At 39.2% G+C, this 19,581-nt stretch overlaps 1 protein-coding gene across 3 annotated transcripts in view; it reads right to left on the reverse strand.

Annotated features, from left to right (window-relative positions):
* Nucleotides 1-19,581, reverse strand: part of LOC140717195 (semaphorin-3D-like) — a 94,180-nt gene that overhangs the window by 23,758 nt on the left and 50,841 nt on the right. For all 3 annotated transcript variants that reach the window (XM_073030501.1, XM_073030500.1, XM_073030502.1), the window contains exons 6-10: nt 17,444-17,572; nt 15,599-15,741; nt 2,616-2,730; nt 1,215-1,281; nt 660-804 (exon numbers count right to left, since the gene is read on the reverse strand). In XM_073030501.1, the coding sequence (XP_072886602.1) occupies nt 660-804; nt 1,215-1,281; nt 2,616-2,730; nt 15,599-15,741; nt 17,444-17,572 (599 nt within the window). The remainder of the gene's footprint in view (nt 1-659; nt 805-1,214; nt 1,282-2,615; nt 2,731-15,598; nt 15,742-17,443; nt 17,573-19,581) is intronic.

Genomic DNA, 19,581 nt, shown 5'->3' on the forward strand with positions numbered 1-19,581 from the left:
ACTTGTGACCCCCATTAGGCAGGGGTACACTTTAGTGTAGTCTGGGCTGAAGTATGTTTTATATTTTCTTTATTTGGAACACTCTGCTATGGTGCTCTCCCTCTCTTGCTCTAAAAAAAATCGATTTCCAGGATATTGTATATAATTTGCGGGCATCAGGGAGCCGCTATCAGTATGCAGGAGACTCCCGGAACTTCCGGGAGAGGTGGGATGTCTGCTAACTCAAAGCACCAAAGAGGAAACCCACATGGTCATGGGAAAAATGTACAAAGTCCTTACAGACAGTGATGGAGCTGAACGCAGGTCACTGGCACTATAACAGCATTATACTAACAACTGCTCTGTAGCCTTCCATAGCTGAAGGGGCAGCTCCTCAATTTCTGGCTAGATTCTAGTCCCACATTCTTGACCTTTGACATCCAGTGCAAAGGTGGATGGGAAGGTCAAGGGACTGCTCCTGGATCTGGCCAAGGAAGACAGTGAACCATTGAAAGTTTCGGATGATTGGTCTTTGACAAGAAATGTTAATGCTTTTTCTCCCTCCACAAGTGTTGCCTGACCTGCTAAGTAGTTTCCTTTTATGATTTCAGCTTTACAATTTTGGCAGTCTTTCTTTGTTTTTGGAACATAATGGTAAATGGTAAATGAATCATACTTACCGTCCCAGGTCTGGGATATGGAATCTTCCCCTGGTATTCCACCCAGTGGTGGTCAGGACTGTCTTTGTGTGTGAAAGGTCCATTAAATGCGGCACGAATGTCAGCTAAGCTGTATGCACAAACAGCCGAGCCACTGAAAACAGAACTGAGAGGGAAATAAAAGTTCTTGAAGTTACACTTTCAGTTACAAGCTTCAAAAGTTAACTAACAAAGTTCGATGGTTGTCACTTTATCTCAGCTGTTCATTTTTGATGTCTTGTACAGTGAAAGAGGCAATGAACAGAATGTGGTTGCTGATATTTATTTTGAAGAAATACAATATCCAGATATTGATCTACTGAAATGTTGTGTTAGGATTTTTCAGTACAAGAGTAAAAAGACAGATAAATGATGCACAGAAACTACAAATGAGTGACAATTATAAAATAAAATTCTGGATTTTATTTTCAACAATAATGTTATATTTAGTAAATGTCTGTGGGAGGACCATACGTTATCAATCCCATACAGTAATAATCAAAATTGCTACTTATGAACACAAATATTTGCCTTTACCTGGAAGATGTGAAGACCCCATAAAACACAGGTGATTTATCATTGGTGTTGAGCAGGTAAACATCCTCTTTGAAAAGCGAAAACATTAACACAAAGTAAGGAGTTTTGTCCAAAGCATCAGTCATAACACATTTATGTCAACTAAGCTAAGTGATACATTTCAGAATAAAGATATACAGAAAAAATAATTTATATTTCTTAGACGTGTCTTTCTCTCCAGAGTTTTTTTTCTTTTAGTTCTACTGTAAAATATTCCAATGAAAGAAGTGAAATTGGCTGTTTGCCATATCCCAACATTTGGAAGAACAGTTACTAGAGAATATACCATTGCATCTAAAATCTTTTAATGAAGCTCACTCCTAGCATCAAGTTACTCACCTCTACTCACCAGCTCTCCTTTGCCATATGAACGATTTCTACACATGGTAAGAAAAAGAATGTGGCAACTGATCTGACCTTATCACTTGATGTCATTTTAATATCGCCCCATCTCAGTCACCGCTGAGAAAGCCTGATACAGCTGTATTATTTATACTCTATATAATAGTGCACCTACAATAACTTTCATTTCCAATTCAATAGTAAAAGCAGTTTAAACCATACTTTTAAATAACTTTCCATCCATTTGGAAAACATGTTCGTGTAACATAGTTTTGAAATCACAGGAATACCATCTGACAATGAAGGCAGGACCAAACCTTCCAAGTTTTCTAAACGTGTATTTGTCAAAATCATACTAACTCCATGCTTTATTCTGCTATTGTTCAGTATTAAAAATGGAATTGTGCCCACCGTTAGATTTTAGGGGACACAACATTATTAGTAAACAGGAGAAATTCTGCAGAAACAGAATCCAAAGCAACGCACACAAAATGCTGGAGGAACTCAGCAGGTCAGGCAACACCTATGGAAATGAATAAACAGTCGACATTGCTGGCCGAGACCCTTCGTCAGGAGAGAGAGAGGACAAAAGCCAGAATAAAAATGTGGGGATAAGGATAGCTAGAAGGTGATGGGTGAAGCCAGGTGGATAGGAGAGATAAAGGGCTGGAGAGAAAGGAATCTGATATGAGAGGAGAGTGGACCATAGGAGAAAGGGAAGATGGAGGGGACCTAGGAGGAGATGATAGGAGGTCAGACTGGGGATTAGAAGAAGAGGGGAGGGGGAGGAGTTTTCTTTTACCAGAAGGAGAAATCAATATTCACGCCATCAAATTGGAGGCAACCCAGGCGGAATTTAAGGTGCTCCTCCTTTACCCTCAGGGTGGCCTCATCATGACACACGAGGAGGCCATGGACTTTCAAGTTGGAACAGGAATGGGAATTGGTATTAAAATGTTTGGCCACTGTTAACTGTGCCTTTTATTTTCATGGCTCTGAATAGAAAATGACCTTACTTACGCAATTCATCAAAGTAAGTCTGATAACCATCGGGCCCTGGTACCGAACAAATTAGACGAGCCTTCAGAAAGGTAGTCCACTTGTTGATCAAACTCCGCTGACCTCCAATATCTTTCTGCAAAGAATTAGCGTGTGTTAGTTTGGAAGAACACTGACATCACATTATCTGAAAGGAGGGGTTATCCAACGCCAACCACAGTTTACACCAAACTCATCCAAAAATATGTCCCTTTAAAAGTAACATCAAAAGTTGCTGAGCATGATAGAGTTATAAATGTTGGATGCTAGAGCGTGGAGCAACAAGCATGAAGTTGTAGGAAGTCAGGAGGTCAGTCAGCATCTGTGGAAGAAAATGAAGCTTCTATCTGGACTGAAAGAGAGAGGGGAGAATGCCAGTACAAAGAGGTAAGGAGAAGGGATGGAGGTGTTACCTAATGCACAAAAGGTGCTGCCTGGCCCACGGGGTTCTTCCCAGTTCTTGTTTGTTGTCCTGAGTAAGACAGTTAATCAGAAACAAAAGCTTTCTGTGTTGATGCAGGCCCAGCAGAAAGATGGGACAAGGGCAATTTTCAGAGATAATGGGTGGGAAAGGGGAAAGAGTTTTGGTCAGGAGACCTGGAAGTAAAGGATTCTTACGCATTCGGCCAATATTGAGGGTAGCATGGCATCAACTACAACTAATTGGCTAGATAATGAGGTGAGGCAGAATGAAGTTGATTGAGCAATTCTCTTGTAACTCAAGCTTGGTGACCCACAGTGCCACAATTGGTTGAAGTGGATTTAATTACACTGCTCATATCTAATGATCCTTTGCTCACTGGATTATTTTGGATGAGGTACCATGCTTTTATTGGGAGAATTACTGCTGGTGATGTTTTCTCCACTCTTGCAATTTTCAGAGCGGATTGACTGTTTGCTCAGCAGCACTGTATGGTGAGTCATAGGCTCCACATCCAACTCATTGGCTTATTGACATTTTCATTAAGTATTCCATTAAGCATTAATAGCAACTGCACATGATGTTCAGATAGCATTATAGATGTGGAATTACAGTGTAACAAGAAGCTCCTATAATTTAATGTAACCACAAGAGATTCTGCAACTGCTGGAAATCTAGAGCAACTCACACAAAATGCTGGAGGAACTCAGCAGATCAGGCAGCAACTGTGGAAAGGAATTAACAGTTAACGATCAGACCGACTCTTCATCAGGACTGGAAAGGAAGGGGGAAGAGGTCAGAGTAAGAAGGTGGGGGGAGGGGCAGAAGCACAAACCGGAAGGTGATTGGTGAAGCCAGTCTGGGGGGGGGCGGGGGAGGAGGGTTGAAGTGAGAAGCTGTAATTTAATATTTTGTGTTTTAAATGCATTGCTCTCAGTGCTTTTTTCCATCTTGTTACCATCCCTTAGTCATCTCTTGCTATTTACATTTTATCAAGAGAACTCATCTGTTAACGTCTTCACCTGCTTCTTCAATCAGCATCACCACCAGTTTTTTGTCAATTCATTCCTCATCTTTTCCTTCCTGAACCATTGTTTTCATTTCAGATTTCCATCCTCTGCAATTTTTTTTATATTTTGATTTATCTTAATTAATTTCATATTTTCTATGGTCAGCAAATATTATGATTTATTTTCACGGTCTGTCAGATTGCCTTTACAAGCACCCTGAGGTACTTTGAGCTCTGTTTGATTGCATTTTGTGACATTAATATTGATGCTGAGGCACATCCTAGGATGCATTGGGACACATCTTCAGTGACGTAACCTGGGGTCGTAGGGTGTTTTGGGTCAGACGCGCTCACCCAGGAGCCCCCGTCAGGGTTGGTCAGGCCCTGGCTTTTGTCCCATCAGCATTTTTCCATGGGTCACACCTCCTGATGCACAGCCATCTGGAGGGTCGCCCAGCAGCCTCCGTGAACGTCCTGATGGCTCTTTTCTTTGCAGTCCTCATAATGCCAAGGAGAGAGTAGGCCCTGTAGAGCAAGCAGCCAGCAAAACCTCTACAACCCACCTCTATAGGCTGGCGTCGTGCCCTTCATGCCTGTCTGGCATTGCTCTACTAACTCCTGGTATTTGCCTGACTGTATTAGATGTTGTCTTGTAAACTTCAATTTAGTTTTTAGTATTTCTCTGCAGTATTAAGGGATCCCTCTTTTTAGTTATCACATTTGTGTCATAGCACACTTTCAGACTCTTCCTACATTTCTACAAGAATGTCAGGTCTGAATTACGGTACAGTTGCCTGCCTTAGACTCCATTCTCCTCAACTTTGTATGTATTCCATATCCATAGATTTAATTGTCTTAAGTTGCACTCCTGAATCCACCACTTTTATCTTTTTGCTGAGTATTCATAGTGAATTAATTCATTCAGACCTGGGCTACTTATCCGCTTTCTCCCTGCCAAGATCATCATTTTGATCCATGAGGATTTTGCCCGAAGATGAATGATGTAATTCAATATTTTTGTTTAATTCAGAATCTTTTTTTAATTTAATGGTGTAGAAATTGGATTGTGTTGGATCAGTGCAGGACAATCCTTACATACTTTGTGAGGCCAAAAAAGGCAGTTCCATGGGCAATCCAGAGTAACACATGCATAATGCTGGAGGAACTCTGCAAGTCAGGTAGAATCTATGGAGAGGAATAGACAGTTAACATTTCAGGCTGAGACCCTTCATTAGAACTGGGCCTTGGCCTGAAACATTGGCTGTTTATTCCTCTCCATAAATGCTGCCTACACGCTGAATATCTCCAGCATTTTGTGAGTGTTTCCAGCATTTCTTACATCCATAGGTAATCAGTATGCTGGGTTTGTTCATTTACTGTTAGTGAACTGCGGTGATGAGCGTTCAATCACGGGCCTTGCAGAATTTTATTGTCTGGTCAACAGCTGAAGTTGTACGCAAGCTCAGAGAGGAAGTAATGTGATGGTATTTTGTTTTGGGATGTGGTTGTGTGGGGCGGGGGGGGGGGGGGGAAATAATCCTTGCAGAGATCTGCTCTCAGTTCCACAACCAGGCAGAGCTGGAAAAAAAATAGGATGACTTTTCTTCAAGAGAGGCTCTCTGATGGCCTTGCTGGGGACTGTTAGTTTTGCTGCCAAATGCCTAAGGATATTTACAGGCATATGTGGCACATATTGTAGTCTGTCACTAGCGACTTTCATAATGAAGGCTTGAAGCAGGCGTAGAAGTCCTGTTTACAATTGCCAATATGATTAGAGCCGATAGGGGCTTTTGGGTGGGGGGCGTTAATTTGGGGAGGGTGAATGCACTTCATCACATTCCACTTTCTAAACCAAATGTTGAAGCACTTATTTGATGCTGGTAAATTAATTACACTGCTAAATAAGACAACAAGACTTTCATGTTAGTTTTTTTTATGGCTATCTGGAGGACGAACCTCAGAAATGCACATGGATACATAATTTGATCATAAATGAACCAACTGAACCTTTGAAGAGAAGGATATGTATCTTACAATAGAAAATGAATCCAAATAGAAGGTGAATCTTTTTCTTTGAAATAACTGTGTCCTAATTCATGACAGAAATCTATTTTCTTCCCTATGATGATCTGAGATACATTAAGATGAATCAATGGATTCAAATTAGCTTATGACTGTAAATTATCCTGTTAGTGCCCAATAAATGGATTGGGGAGACTGCATAGCAGTTTTTCCTTCTACTGTTGGGAAAATGGACCCCAAACTGGAAGAATTAAATTGCTTTGTGTCCTGAGGCACTTTGAACAAGCTACTTCATTTGTGATTTACATTATAAATCTTGACAACACCTTTCATTTATTTCAATGGGTTTGATTCCCACCAAACTGATGTTAAAATATCCAGAATGTTTCATTTATGCAATTAAATTCAAGCCTCTCCTGCTGTGGTGTAAAGCTTAATAATCTTCAAGACCTTCTCACTGCTGAGATCTTCCTCCATTAAAAAGGTCAGCGTCAAATCTATTCCAAATGGAAAATATACCATACATGCTGCTGGAAAAGCATTCTGATGAAAAGATGCCCTTTAGGCAGAATGATAATCTGCCAAACTATTTGCTGGCCCTTTTCAAAAGCAGGAATCATTACCAGAGGTGCACTTTCTTCAACTAATTTGGCATTAGCTAACCAGCAAAGTCAACAAAAAAATGCTGAAGGTGAAATCACAGGCAACTCCACATACACACACTGGAGACACAAGAGACTGCAGATGCTGGAGGAACTCAATGAGTCAGGCAGCATCTATAGAGGAAATTGGGCACTGTACATTTTAGGTCAAGAAGCTTCATATAGACATAAATTTGCAGATAAAACTGTCATGTTCCTGCAACTAATTCTGGACAAATGGTGTAATAGATCTGCTCCTATGGTATGATAGGCATTAATGAAAATATAAACATTTCCCCGGTATTTACAAACATACCATGTTATACATATCTGATCTTATAGTGTAAGAAACTAGGATACAGGAGTCTGTAGAAGACATGTCAGATTTTAAATTTTCTCAGTACCCTGAAGTATACTTTATTTATGACCAAGCAGAAATTTAGCCAATGAAATGAAGCACCTCTGACTTCAAGTGCCAGAATATTTGAATGAAAGGGCAATTTAATATTAGTGCTGATGTGGAAGCAATAAGCTAGAATCCAAGGATGAAGAAGGAATGAATAGCAGCAGTGAAGGCCATAAAATGGTTGTTTGGAAGCAAAGGAACTTCTCTTATGTTATTTTCTGTGTTAACTCCAATGATGACAGGAAACCAACATTTCCAAATTTACGCCTCCTTCCACTTGTCAAATGTTTCACAAATGATAGGCTCTCCAGAGGAAGAACTCAAGAGAATTTCATATGGAAAGCTTTGTGCAAGCAAAGAAGAAAGTAATCAGGCTTAAGTTAGATATACCTGCAGCAGATGATGGATTTCTAAAACAATTGAAAAAATTCAAAGACGTTAGATATGATTTTACAAACTCAAGATTGTGTTTCTGGATTGTAAAGTCTTATTGAGTAGGGGAAAGGAGGGAGGAAATTGCAAAGCTATCAGTTTAACATTATGTTTGGAAAGTTACTGGAATCTATTATCAGAGAGAATTGGGATAGAGTGACTGAAAATGTGGAAAAAATGGCTTGGTAAGGGGTAATTAGCATTGTGTGGGGATGCCTATGTACCTACTTGTCATGACACAGAAAAGTGCTGCATGGCTTATTGGGTTTATGCCAGCTCCTAACAGAACAATACTATCAGTTGTTTCTTCCATCCCCAACTCCCACCACCTCATGACACGTATAAAAGAATGTCATCTCCGTGACCATCTAAAAGTCATTTACTAAAATATTGCCAGGAAAACATTAGTATTCATCGTGCACAGTATTAAATGTAACCTTGTGGCAGTACATTGAAAGATTATGTTCTCCTTTTGAGAATTTATGAAGAATAATATTCTCCAGCAATCTATTCCGGAAATTTTTCGGAATATTTATTATCAACTTGGGTGAAAGAATAAAAAATTTGTTTTTCCAAGAATTAAGAGATATTGAGAAAAAGTAAGTAATTGGCTTGAACTCTGGACATGCTATAAATGGTAAAAAAAAAAATGCTGAGGGGTCTACTGTGATATAACCATCATTCTTTGATGGCACCAACAGAATAAATTGTTCCCAGAGCTGCTTGTCCCCAAATTTCAGGGCACAATAATACAGCCAACATTCCTCATCCCAATTTTTATCCTCTCTATAAACTTGCTGGCTCAATCATTGGTCCAATTTGCGAGAAATCTTTAAGATATGCAGGGCTTTTTTGCTTATGTTAGATCACATGGGCAGTTTAGTAGGGAGTCTTGTAAATTATCTTCAATAAATCCGTTTGGCATTAGAATTGCTGGAGAACTCTGAACATAAATGCTCTATCTTTTAATGATAAAAGAAATAAGAGTTTTTGAGTGAAAATGTCATCATCTGGAACTCACTATGTATAAGGATTGTGGAAACTCAACTAAGTCTGCTGAAGGGAGTTGAATAGACACTTTATAGGGGTTTATGTAAAGAGCAGGGAATTGGAACTGTATGGATTATTCTACAGAGAGCCTGCATGAACACCTTGGGCGAAATTGCCCCACAATGCGCCATAAATGTATTATGATTATGATTGAAGAATTTCTTTTTATAGTAGGAACGTGAGGCGAGAAGCTAGAGAGCAAAAGAAGTCAAACAGGACCATTTTCTGCAGCCCACAGAGAGTTGCCAATGTATACTGGCGCCATCTTAAGGTGGAATAAATGAAACCACTTCAATCGATCAGCTTTATCCTTTTGACTACTTTTAGATACTATGCAGGAGGTAAAACCAAATCCAAGCCATCCATATTTTAACACCTATTATTTGTTTTTTTTTTTGCAGTTCCAATGTTGTTCCTGGCTTTGTAAAATGGAACAGTGAAAGTTGGCATTGGAATCAGTTGCTCTCCTGTTTCCTAGTATATATAGTTTGTGTCACGTTTCATCGGTCAGCTGAGTGCAAATGGGAATTAAGATACAAGTGTAAAATCATTTCTTGGTTTACAAGAACTTTACAGCTCCCTGGATAATAGATTATAAATTCTATCAGCTTTTGTTTTTACCAACTTCCCTTTTTCATTCAGGCAGGAGACCAACTATATTACTCAGAAAAAGAACTGGAAAGAACCTTAATCTTGGATTAGAGAAGAGATTTTGCAGTGACAGGAGGAGGTTAGTTCTATCAGGCTCTGAATGACGTTATATGTGTATCCATAATCGTCCTGCAGAATCTCAAGTACAATGGCTGGGTGTGGTATCTTTGAGAGATTCATGTCATTAGAACAGATTTTTGCAAGCTGAGGCAATCATCAGATGAAGGATTTCAGATGATGTCATAACCTGGGCAAGAGATCTCATTTTTTCAGAGCTACCTAGAAATATGTATTCATACTCAATGCAGAATAATCTTATGAAGGATTGTCATACCTCAGCCGCTAAGTTGAGAAAATAATGGCATCCACACAAGTTACTAGGTCACATCATAACTAAAAAGTTTCAAATGTGGTAATTGACTCAGATATCTTTTGATAAGTAGTGACACTGTGATCTAGATATTCATCAGCTTGTAGCTGACTGAAGCCATAATGTTACTGTTGCTCCTGATGTAAAAGGTAAATGCCAATGGTTGATCCTGATATAATTGTATGAAGTATGTTGTTCAATTTCCCAAAATCAGCATTTGTTATATTAACATCTAACTGCTTCGGAACTATGCAAGATCTATACTTCTGAGCATGAAAAGACAGAGATACAGTAACTTATAAAGCTCCTCACACAAGGGACTGGATAGTTGGAATGCAACATAGACCACTGAATATTTCTATTTATTTTATGACTTTCTGGCTCTAGGTCCTCTTTCCAAACCATCAAATCATACAGCAGAAGAAAGTTATGGGAATAAATTTGAAGCAAATAAAATTAAAATTATTTGTATTGACAACAGCTTGGTTTTTCCAGAAAGTGGAGGGAATTAAATCCTTTAGACCCTGTTCAAATGTGGGTCTACAATTCTGACTTTAAGTTTCTCTCCAAAACTTGTACACATAAAAATCTAGGTTCACACTCCCATAAGATTATCATAATGTCAGAGGTACTCAACACAAAATACATTGACCATTCATGTCATGTAATGGTCTCACATTATTGAATTCTACCACCAAAATTCATTCCATTGACTTCAACAAAATGAACTTTGGAGATGGAATACAAAGACTTGAGGCAACATAGCACATTTGGGCCAGCCAACTGAGGATGAACTTCTAGACAGCTGAATTTCAAATGAGATACTAAATTAAGAACTTGATTACTCAGGAACAATGACCTGCTAGAGGTACACAGTGGGTCGAGCAGCATCTGTGGAGGAAAGGACTTGTTGACGTTTCAGATCAAAGCCCTTCATCAGAGCTACATCACAGATGATGCTCAACCTGCCTCAGGCTCCAGCATTTGCATTCTCTTGTGTCCTCCCTGATAGTTCACACAGGTGGATATTAAAGCTCCAATGCATCTACTTTACCAAAAAGTAGGAGAGTGATCCCTGGTATTCTCAAAATAATATTTAAAAATGAGTAGCGAGGAGACACAAAAGACTGCAGGTGCTGTAATCTGAAGCGGCAAGCAAGATACTGGAGGAACTGAACAGCTGAGGTAGTTATCTGTGGAGATATGGAAAAGGAAAGTTGACATTTCAGGTTGAGAACCTTCACCTGGACCAGTTAATAAAGCAGATTATTTAGGCATAATCACATTGCTGTGTGTCATGGATGATGCCAAATTAGATATTTTAACATCCTTAAAGTAAAATTTAAAACTAATCTTACAAGCTCGTTTCTAAAATTTCAGGAATATTTCTTGTGGAAAATTTTTAAGAGTTAAAATCAGTAATAAATCACGATGGCAATTTATTTGCTTAATCATTGTCACAGTAGCTGACACACTTCCAAGGACTTTTCATCTCATGTTTTCAATACTTATTGCTTGCTTATTTATTATTATTATTTCTTTTATTCTACTTTTGTACTTGCGCAGTTTGTTGCCTTTTGCACTTCAGTTGTTTGTCCGCTTAGTTGGGTACAGTCGCTCATTGTGTTTCTTGGATTTACTGAGTATGCCCAGAAGAAAATGGATCTCAGGGTTGGATACGATGACATATATGTACTTTGATAGTAAATCTACTTTGAACTTTGAACTAAACCAACTTAATATTGTATGCTTTAAACCTGATCAAACAAAGGAGGTCATGAGTCAAAATTAACTTCCTACTGTACATACTCTCATTGTCTCTTTAATCCACAAATATCAACGATTGGAGAAGTTCTTCCACAATTATCCAGGACAGGCGGAATTGTTTAGGTATTAGAAAAACTGAGACTGGGTTTTATTATGCTTTGCAGTCCACAACCATTTTCCAAGAAAGTCATTGTTTTATGCAGTTTGGTATTTGAACTATGGTAGGATTCTGTCTTTTCCCATCAGGATTCTGCAAGGTTCTGCTGACATGTGGAAACACTTTAAGGCATCACAAATAACTTACATGGTACAGCAGTGACCCTTTACTAGCCTCTGGTGCAGTTCCAAGTTCAGTCCATAAATCTGTCCATATTGCTATCTGTTTGTCCATGACATACTACTGAAAAAATATATCAGTCACGGAACAGCCATAGTTATAGCAGTTTCTAAAGGGCAGTGGACTTCTAAGGGAAAAGGCAACAAAGGGAGGATAAGCTTGAGTGTTTAGAATGGCTTTGGATTCCAATGTTATTCTTAAACTGTGAATTTATTTTCATTACTCTGAAAATGGTAATAATGGAACTTTGAAGAAATTAAGCATAATTATCAGAGAATAATTATCGCAAAGGTTGAATGTTTATCACTAGACTGTCAAACTGGTTAGTTTGATCGGACAGAAGTCAATTTAAAAAAAGATCAAAAGGAACTTCAATTAACGATGCTAAAATGTGGAGGGGAAATCTTATTTTAGAGAGAAAATCTCAATTTTAAAGTGGTCAGGATGCTGTCTGTACAGGATTGTTTCACAAAATGTGTGTGTGTGTGTGTGTGTGTGTGTGTGTGTGTGTGTGTGTGTGTGTGTGTGTGTGTGTGTGTGTGTGTGTGTGTGTGTGTGTGTGTGTGTGTGTGTGTGTGTGTGTGTGTGTGTGTGTGTGTGTGTGTGTGTTGTGGTGTCCTATATAAACCTGAGCTGTTCTACCTGAAGTACTATTTCACCTGGTTAGGAACCATGCATTTTAAAAGACACCTTGTCCAAGAAATTGCCCTGAGCTGCTGCTGCTCTGGAATATTACTATGCTGGGTTGGTAGTCACCTTGTTTCAACATATAAACTGGTTTTCTGTCAAGTGATAGCAACAGGAACAGCTAGGAAAAGCTGCTGACTATATTCCTAAAGGTTTAGCCAATTTACTGTCCACTGGTGCCATTCTGAATTACCTTTGTCTGTGTGCAGGGTCAACAGGAGAACGCAGTGAGAACTAAATGTGTTTCTCTCCTGTTCTCATCAGAGGTGAAGAGATGTAAAGGCCCTTCTTCCAACTTTTCCCCGTCAGCTCCTTGTGCAATGTGTTCATCCAGACTTCTTAGTGCACTTGTTAGAAAGTCATAAACACAAAAAAAAATCTGCAGATTCTGGAAATCTTGAGCAGCACACACAAAATGCTGGAGGAACACAACAAGTCAGGCAGCATCTAAGAGGGGAATAAGTGGTTGATGCTTCGAGCTGAGAAGGATTCAGCCCAAAATATCAACTGTTTATGTATTTCCATAGATGCTGAATGACTTACTGAGTTCCTTCTTTGTTAGAAATCCATTTTCATATCTTCAGTATGACCCTGCTTTGAAAAATACCAAGTTTCAACATTATGTTCTAAGAAACAATGCGTCATACTATTTTGCAGGCTATTTTGACTTTGTATTCAAATGCAAAATTTATGTTGATATTCTTGTATCTGTTGATGCCCAGGTTCAGTATTAGATAGGGCAGAAGTTTATTTAGTGGTGTAGAAAAAAGTCAATGAAGATAAATGTCAGACCAAACTTCTTTACCTTGAGGACATCAGAAAGATTGCTGATCCTATGTAACATTAGACCATCTTTCAGACGTTTAGGCAGCAAGCCAAAACAATTATAAGGGTCCTTGTTGACTAATGAGTGCCATAAACCAACTTTATGACCTGCCAAAGGATAGCTGCAGGGAAGCAGGTTTTAGGACCCTGTCACTCAGTCTTTAAGGGAGTGGACTAACATGTCATCGTGACAAAGGAAAGTAAATTAATTTTCAAGTTTAATGCTGTACAGATGAAGTTTAAAGTGCAAAGTAAATTTTATTATCAAAGTACATACTGTATATGTCTCCATATGTCTCCCTGAGATTCATTTTCTTGTGGGCATTCACAGTAAATACAAAGAAACATAATAGAAATCAATGAAAAACTGCTGGGTGAGGGGTAATAACTGTTCCTGAACCAAATGGAGTGGGACCCAAGGCTCCTTTGCCTCCTTCCTGATGGCAACAGCAAGAAGAGAGCATGACCTGAATGAAAACATTTCTCCTGTTTCTCTAGCACACTCGTGAACTAATGGCAAACTAGGACTTTTCCCAGTTGAGCCATTGGTGTTAAGCTCAAGTGAGCTACAATTGCCATGGTCAAGTTTAAACATTGAACGCAGCCTCAGAAAACAATTCCATTTGGTGAAGTGATGTATGTCAAAATGGGTATAAATCAACTGTCCCTCCAATACTCAAGTTTATTGCTTTTCTCTGATGTGTCAGGGATTCTCTGTTGGCATTGGAATAGCAGACAAGGCAACTTCAGAACTGAATGTTATGGATTAAATCACATCCTATTGGTTTCACATGCAGAGATTGGCAAAATATTCTATTTTTACATTTTGCTCTCATTTCCTTGCTGTTTCTTGTTTTCTGCTTCGTTTCACTGCTGCTTTTAATCTCCTCCAGATTTCGGATCGATTGTGAGAATATGGCAAGTGTACATGCGGCCAATTTTTTTGCCCGGTGAATCGATTCGGCCTTCTACTCACGGAAGGCGCCCCCTTTCAGTGCAGGCTTTCAAGTGCTTTCGTCTCAGCAGGCCCGGTTCGTAGCTCCCACACTGCAAGTTGTCCGGCAAGTACAGTGGCCAACCTGACTCACTAAAAATGTTTGATCCTCTGCTCCGTGCATATGTAACAAACGGGAATGATGAAAAATCTCAGCCTGAAATGCCAGCTGCTTACTCCCCTCCATAGGTGCTGCCTGACTTACTGAGTTCCTTCAGTATTTTGTGCATTGCCAAATATTTCAAGCATCTGCAAATCTCTTGCGTTCATGAATCTCAAATTAAATCACTGTCTTTGATATGTTTTAGAATCTTTCTAATGAAGTATTATTTAAATTTTACTCTATATTCCTTTCCCCTGTTGCTTTATTCCCAACTCAATTTATTTTTCTCTTGTTTACATTCTTATTCTTTTATGTTTTCTTTCAACTCTGCTCTCGCTCTCTCTCATTATTTCTTCTCCAGTGTCTATTGATGTGATCCAGTCCGAGAAAATAATGAAGAACAGAGAAATATCTGGGGCAAGTATGAGCAGATGGCTCTACAGAAATAATTAAAGCCAGGACTATGCTTTGCAGCATGTAGAAACTTTCACCAAAGTTCCCTTCTCCCACTTTTGCATCTTTTGGGAGAAGAGTTATATTATTTATATTCAACTAAAATTCATTATGAGAGCATGATTTGACACTACAGTGAGCCATGATTGCTGTGTATTTAATATTTCACTAATATTTGAGAAACTTTATATATATTGTTTGACTAAGCATTCTAGTTTGTTAAAATAATCCATTAAAGGTTATATGTAAACATACGTGAAGTTTTATGTCATATGCATGCCTCGCTACAAGTAAATCCGAAGTTAGACTCACATTTGGGACTCCTTTTGAATTAGTTTAATGTTTTGAAGTTTCAAAACATAACAATGATCAATTTTGCTTTTTTTTTCTCCCCTGTGGTGGATTTATCTAATCCTCACTCATCGTTACGATATCATACTCAGGGGAAGTACGTAGTTCGTAATGTGTCATCATCTTAACCTGCCCAGCTTAGACAGGTGAATGGAAGTCCAATCATTGTAAAATTCTTTGCAAAACTAGTGGGATCATTGCACTAATAAACTCATACCCTAGGCACTGACACACAGAGGGTATAGAATGGGTGGAGTGTGAAATGGAGGTATTCCTCTAGGTTAAAGGTTGATTTACTGTTCATAAATAAAATGTTTTCTTCCAGATCAGGTTATGGTATACAGTAACTAATCTTGCAAAGCCTTCAACAATACATAATAATATTAATAAGAATAATACCATCCCTCAACAATTAAGATCACTAAGAAATATTGACAGAAACCAACCTTACAAACTCTGGCCACTCTGGAGTAAATGGCTCTTTCGAAGCCTGACGCGTCCACGGCCGTCTCTCTTAAAAATATGTATACTTTATCATCGTCGTCATTGGAAGTATCAGAAATTGGGTACATCCCAATAAACTTGGCATCTGAAGAGAAGAATATATGGCAAATACTATGACTCAAATTAGTTCTGCTACAAGTTAATTTAAAAACTTTAATGCAAAACGTCAGGACGAGATTGCCAAAAACAACTGCAAGCTTCTATCAGCTTTCAGTAATCAAAAAAGCGATGATGGGGCTATTAAAATATAATTGAACACAAAGTCTAAGAAGGCAGACTCTTATACTCCTGATCCATTAAAATTCTTTTCATTTAAGTCCAACCCAGTTGAATCTCCCACATGGTAGAACATGAACCAATCTCTATCTGACTCCTTTCATTCTTTCTAAGCAGGCAGTGCCTGACACGTCATGATATGTATTTTCCTCATTAATCAATAACCTTATCAGACTTGCCTCTTTTCAGCACTGATCACTGATCTTTATAGAGTTAGCTCTCACCCAGCCATGGAATCCAGTCCAGCTTCCTTCCCTGGGCCATGGTTACTGATTACGGCCTCTCCAGGTCGATGCCCCAGTATTTCACAGATTCCAGTTCATCCTGATCCCCATTTCCTGTCTAACATTGCCAGCTCCTGGTCGAGGCTCTGCTCCCACTCTGAGCTGAGCCACATGATCCTCCCCTCCATTTTCCTACCCAATTTTCACCACACATGCTGAGCTCGAATTCTGTAATTAGAGGGAAGCAAAATGATTTATGCTACATGGAGGCTAATAATGCGATCCCTTGCCAAAACCTCTTGGGAGATGAGAGAAAAGTGTCAAGAATGTGAGATATAAAAAAGGGAAAGACATGAAATAAGGGAGAGACAAGGAAGGAAAGAAAAAGCAAATTAAGTATGACCGAAAGAGAAGGTAAGGAGAAGGGAAGACAGAAAGGGAAAAGAAGGGAAGAAATTAAGGGACGCTTGGGTGCAAACTACCTTTTGTTTATTTTCTTAGGATAATCACTAAACCTAATAAGTACACATTTTAATAAGCCAAAATGGAGAAGGAGGAATTGCAATGGTATCGAAAAGTTGAAGTGCATACGTCATGATCACACAGAAGGCCTGCATAATGGTCAGAAGCAGTCCACCCCCTCACACACTCCCCACCTGCCTGCCCCATCATGTATCTCCTGCCCCATCTGTTGTAAAGTTTGTAGGTCATCTTGTTGACCCCCAATTTTCACCTCAGAGTCCAAAGAACCAGAGTGGAAGCAAATCTTGTGCCGCAAGGATTGTTTAGGAGAAAAACATAAACCAATTACTGTAGGTGTGTAAAATCAGTGAAGTTCTGCACCACTTTACCCTAGAGGGGAATAGATTGCCAGCACACACAACGTGCTGGAAGAATTCAGCAAGCAAGTCAGGCAGCATCTGTGGAGGGAAATAAACAGTCAATGTTCTGGGCCGAAGTCTTTCATGGAAAGGAAGGGGGAGGAAGTTCAGCCCTAAACATTGACTGTTTATTCCCCACCACAGGTGCTGCCTGACTTGCTCACTCTCTCCAGCATTTTGCGTGTGTTGCTCTAAAATTTCAGCACCTGCAGAATCTCCTACGGCAATAAATTGCCAGTTTTGTTACTGCTTCAAGGCATGGTACAGACAAGACTATTGTATGCAAGTTTGTTAAGCCCACAATGTAAAAACTGATTCTGCAGTCTTTGTAATTGTTAAAATATTAAAATTTTAAAGTCTATCATGGTGATGTTATTCATTTGCAACAAAGCTCAGTCTCACTTACCACTTAACCAAAGCAAGTTATTGTGTTCAGTGCGGATATGCTGATTTCCCAGATGATGTATAGGGGAACGAAACAGAGCTGTGTCTCTCCCAAGGAAGTCGGATGATGTCCCAGCGAAGAGATATCCATCTGGAAATTTAAAAATGAAATGGTGTGGTTCAGTTTCTCAGCTATGAAATATTTAAGAGGAACCTGAGAGGGATCTTCTTTACTTAGAAGCCAGAAGTGGTAGATGTGAATTCAATTGTAACATTTAAGAGAAGTTTGAAAAGGTATATGGATGACAGAGGTATGGAGGGCTATGATCTGGGTGCAGGTACATGGGACTAGGAACTAGACCAGACAGGCATGGACTAGATAGGCTGAATGGCCTGTTTCTCTGCTGCAATGCTCTATGACTCCAGTGCTCTATAACTCAGCTTCAATATTCAAAAAAATCATAAGAATCTATCAGCTCATTTTATCTTTCTCACTGTTTATCAATGTAATCTCCACAAAAATCAGAGTAAATGTATGTTCTGCATCCATCAGAGTTCACTGGAGCTCCTTGTTAGTGATTACAAAACAGCATAGTCATTAAATCCACCAATGGGAACTTAATAATCTAATAAAGAGGAGCAGGTGTATGCCAATTAGCTTCTTTACATGTTCAGCCATTCAATAAGATTCTGGCTAATCCAATTTTGGCCTCAGCACCACTTTCCCACACACTCCCCATATCCACTGTGGTTCAGATACTTGTGCAAAGTTCCAAGTACTTTTATTAACAAAGTATATATGTTATATAACCTTGACATTCGTCTCCTAACGGGCAGCCACAAAACAAAGAAACCAATAAGAACCCATTAAAAAGATCATCGAACACCCAATATGCAGAGAAAAAAAACAAATTGTGCAAACAAAAAATGCAAGGTAATAGCGGTCTGAACTGAAGTTCCCAACGAGCGTCTGTCCGCGAGAGTCTTAGTTCAGTGCAGAGCAGAGTAATGAGTTGAACCGGTCCATTCCTTGCCTCAGGCCCTGACGCCCAGACCTTTTCAATCTGGCCTGGTGCTTAAATTGCCATCCAAACATCAGGTTCAGTTACTTCGATATGCTCTGGAGCTTGGACCCTGCCACCTCAATATGGCCCGTACCGACCTTTCCGATTTGGCTGGGTGCTTGAATCGGCATCCAAACATCAGGTTCACTTACTTCTGTACACTCTGGGGCCTGGACCTCACCGCCTCGATTCAGCCTTTACACAACCATTCCAATTCGGCATAAATTGATCGAATGCCGGGTCTTCCTCACTCTCAGAAACAGACCCGCTGCCTGCCCTTGGTTCTACTATATCAAATTGCCTCCACGTCCAAAGACAAGTTACAGGCTATTGTTGGCGATAATCATTTACCAGAAAAAGAGTGATTAACAAAGTATTTAGTTGTTTTGTTTGTTTCATTGACCACCAGTCAAAAGTTGCTCAGATTCACCAGCACCTTCTTAAAATGAAAGTCTTCCTTGCCAAGAGTAAATGACTTTGTCACCAGCTCCTTGAATAGAGAATGCTTAACAGTCAAAACACTGTGAGAATTAAATAACTCCTCCTCATCAACATCTTAAATGGGTGTCCCCTTCATTTGAAATTTTGTAGGTAACCCCAGTCTGGGAACATCTTTTTAGTGTTATGTTCCAATAAGACCACTCTTCATTCTTCTAAGCTGCAATGAGTAGAGGCTGAAGCTACTCAGCTTCTTTTCATATGCCAACACCTTCATCCAAACAATCAACCCAGTGAACTTAAAAGTACATCCCTCTTTAACCATGAAGATCAAAGCTGAACACAATGTTTAAGATGTTGTCATACCAGTGCGCTGTAAACATGCATCAAAACTCTGCTTTAATGGGCCGTCACCCTTTGCACAAAAGACTAGCATTTAATTAGCCTTCCAATTTATTTGTTGTACCTGCATGACAATTGCTTGATGCACCTCTATGCCATAATTTCCTTTTTACAGAAGACTTTTAGAAATATTGAATGCGAGGACGAGTTATCTTTTTCCACTCAGCTACTTTATAATATGTAAGTTAATTCTGCATAAAGGGGCCTATAAACAATTTTACAGTAAATCCATTTTTTTGCAAAGCCTCTAGAGTGC

Source organism: Hemitrygon akajei, chromosome 27 (assembly GCF_048418815.1).
Source record: "Hemitrygon akajei chromosome 27, sHemAka1.3, whole genome shotgun sequence".
NCBI lineage: Eukaryota > Metazoa > Chordata > Chondrichthyes > Myliobatiformes > Dasyatidae > Hemitrygon > Hemitrygon akajei.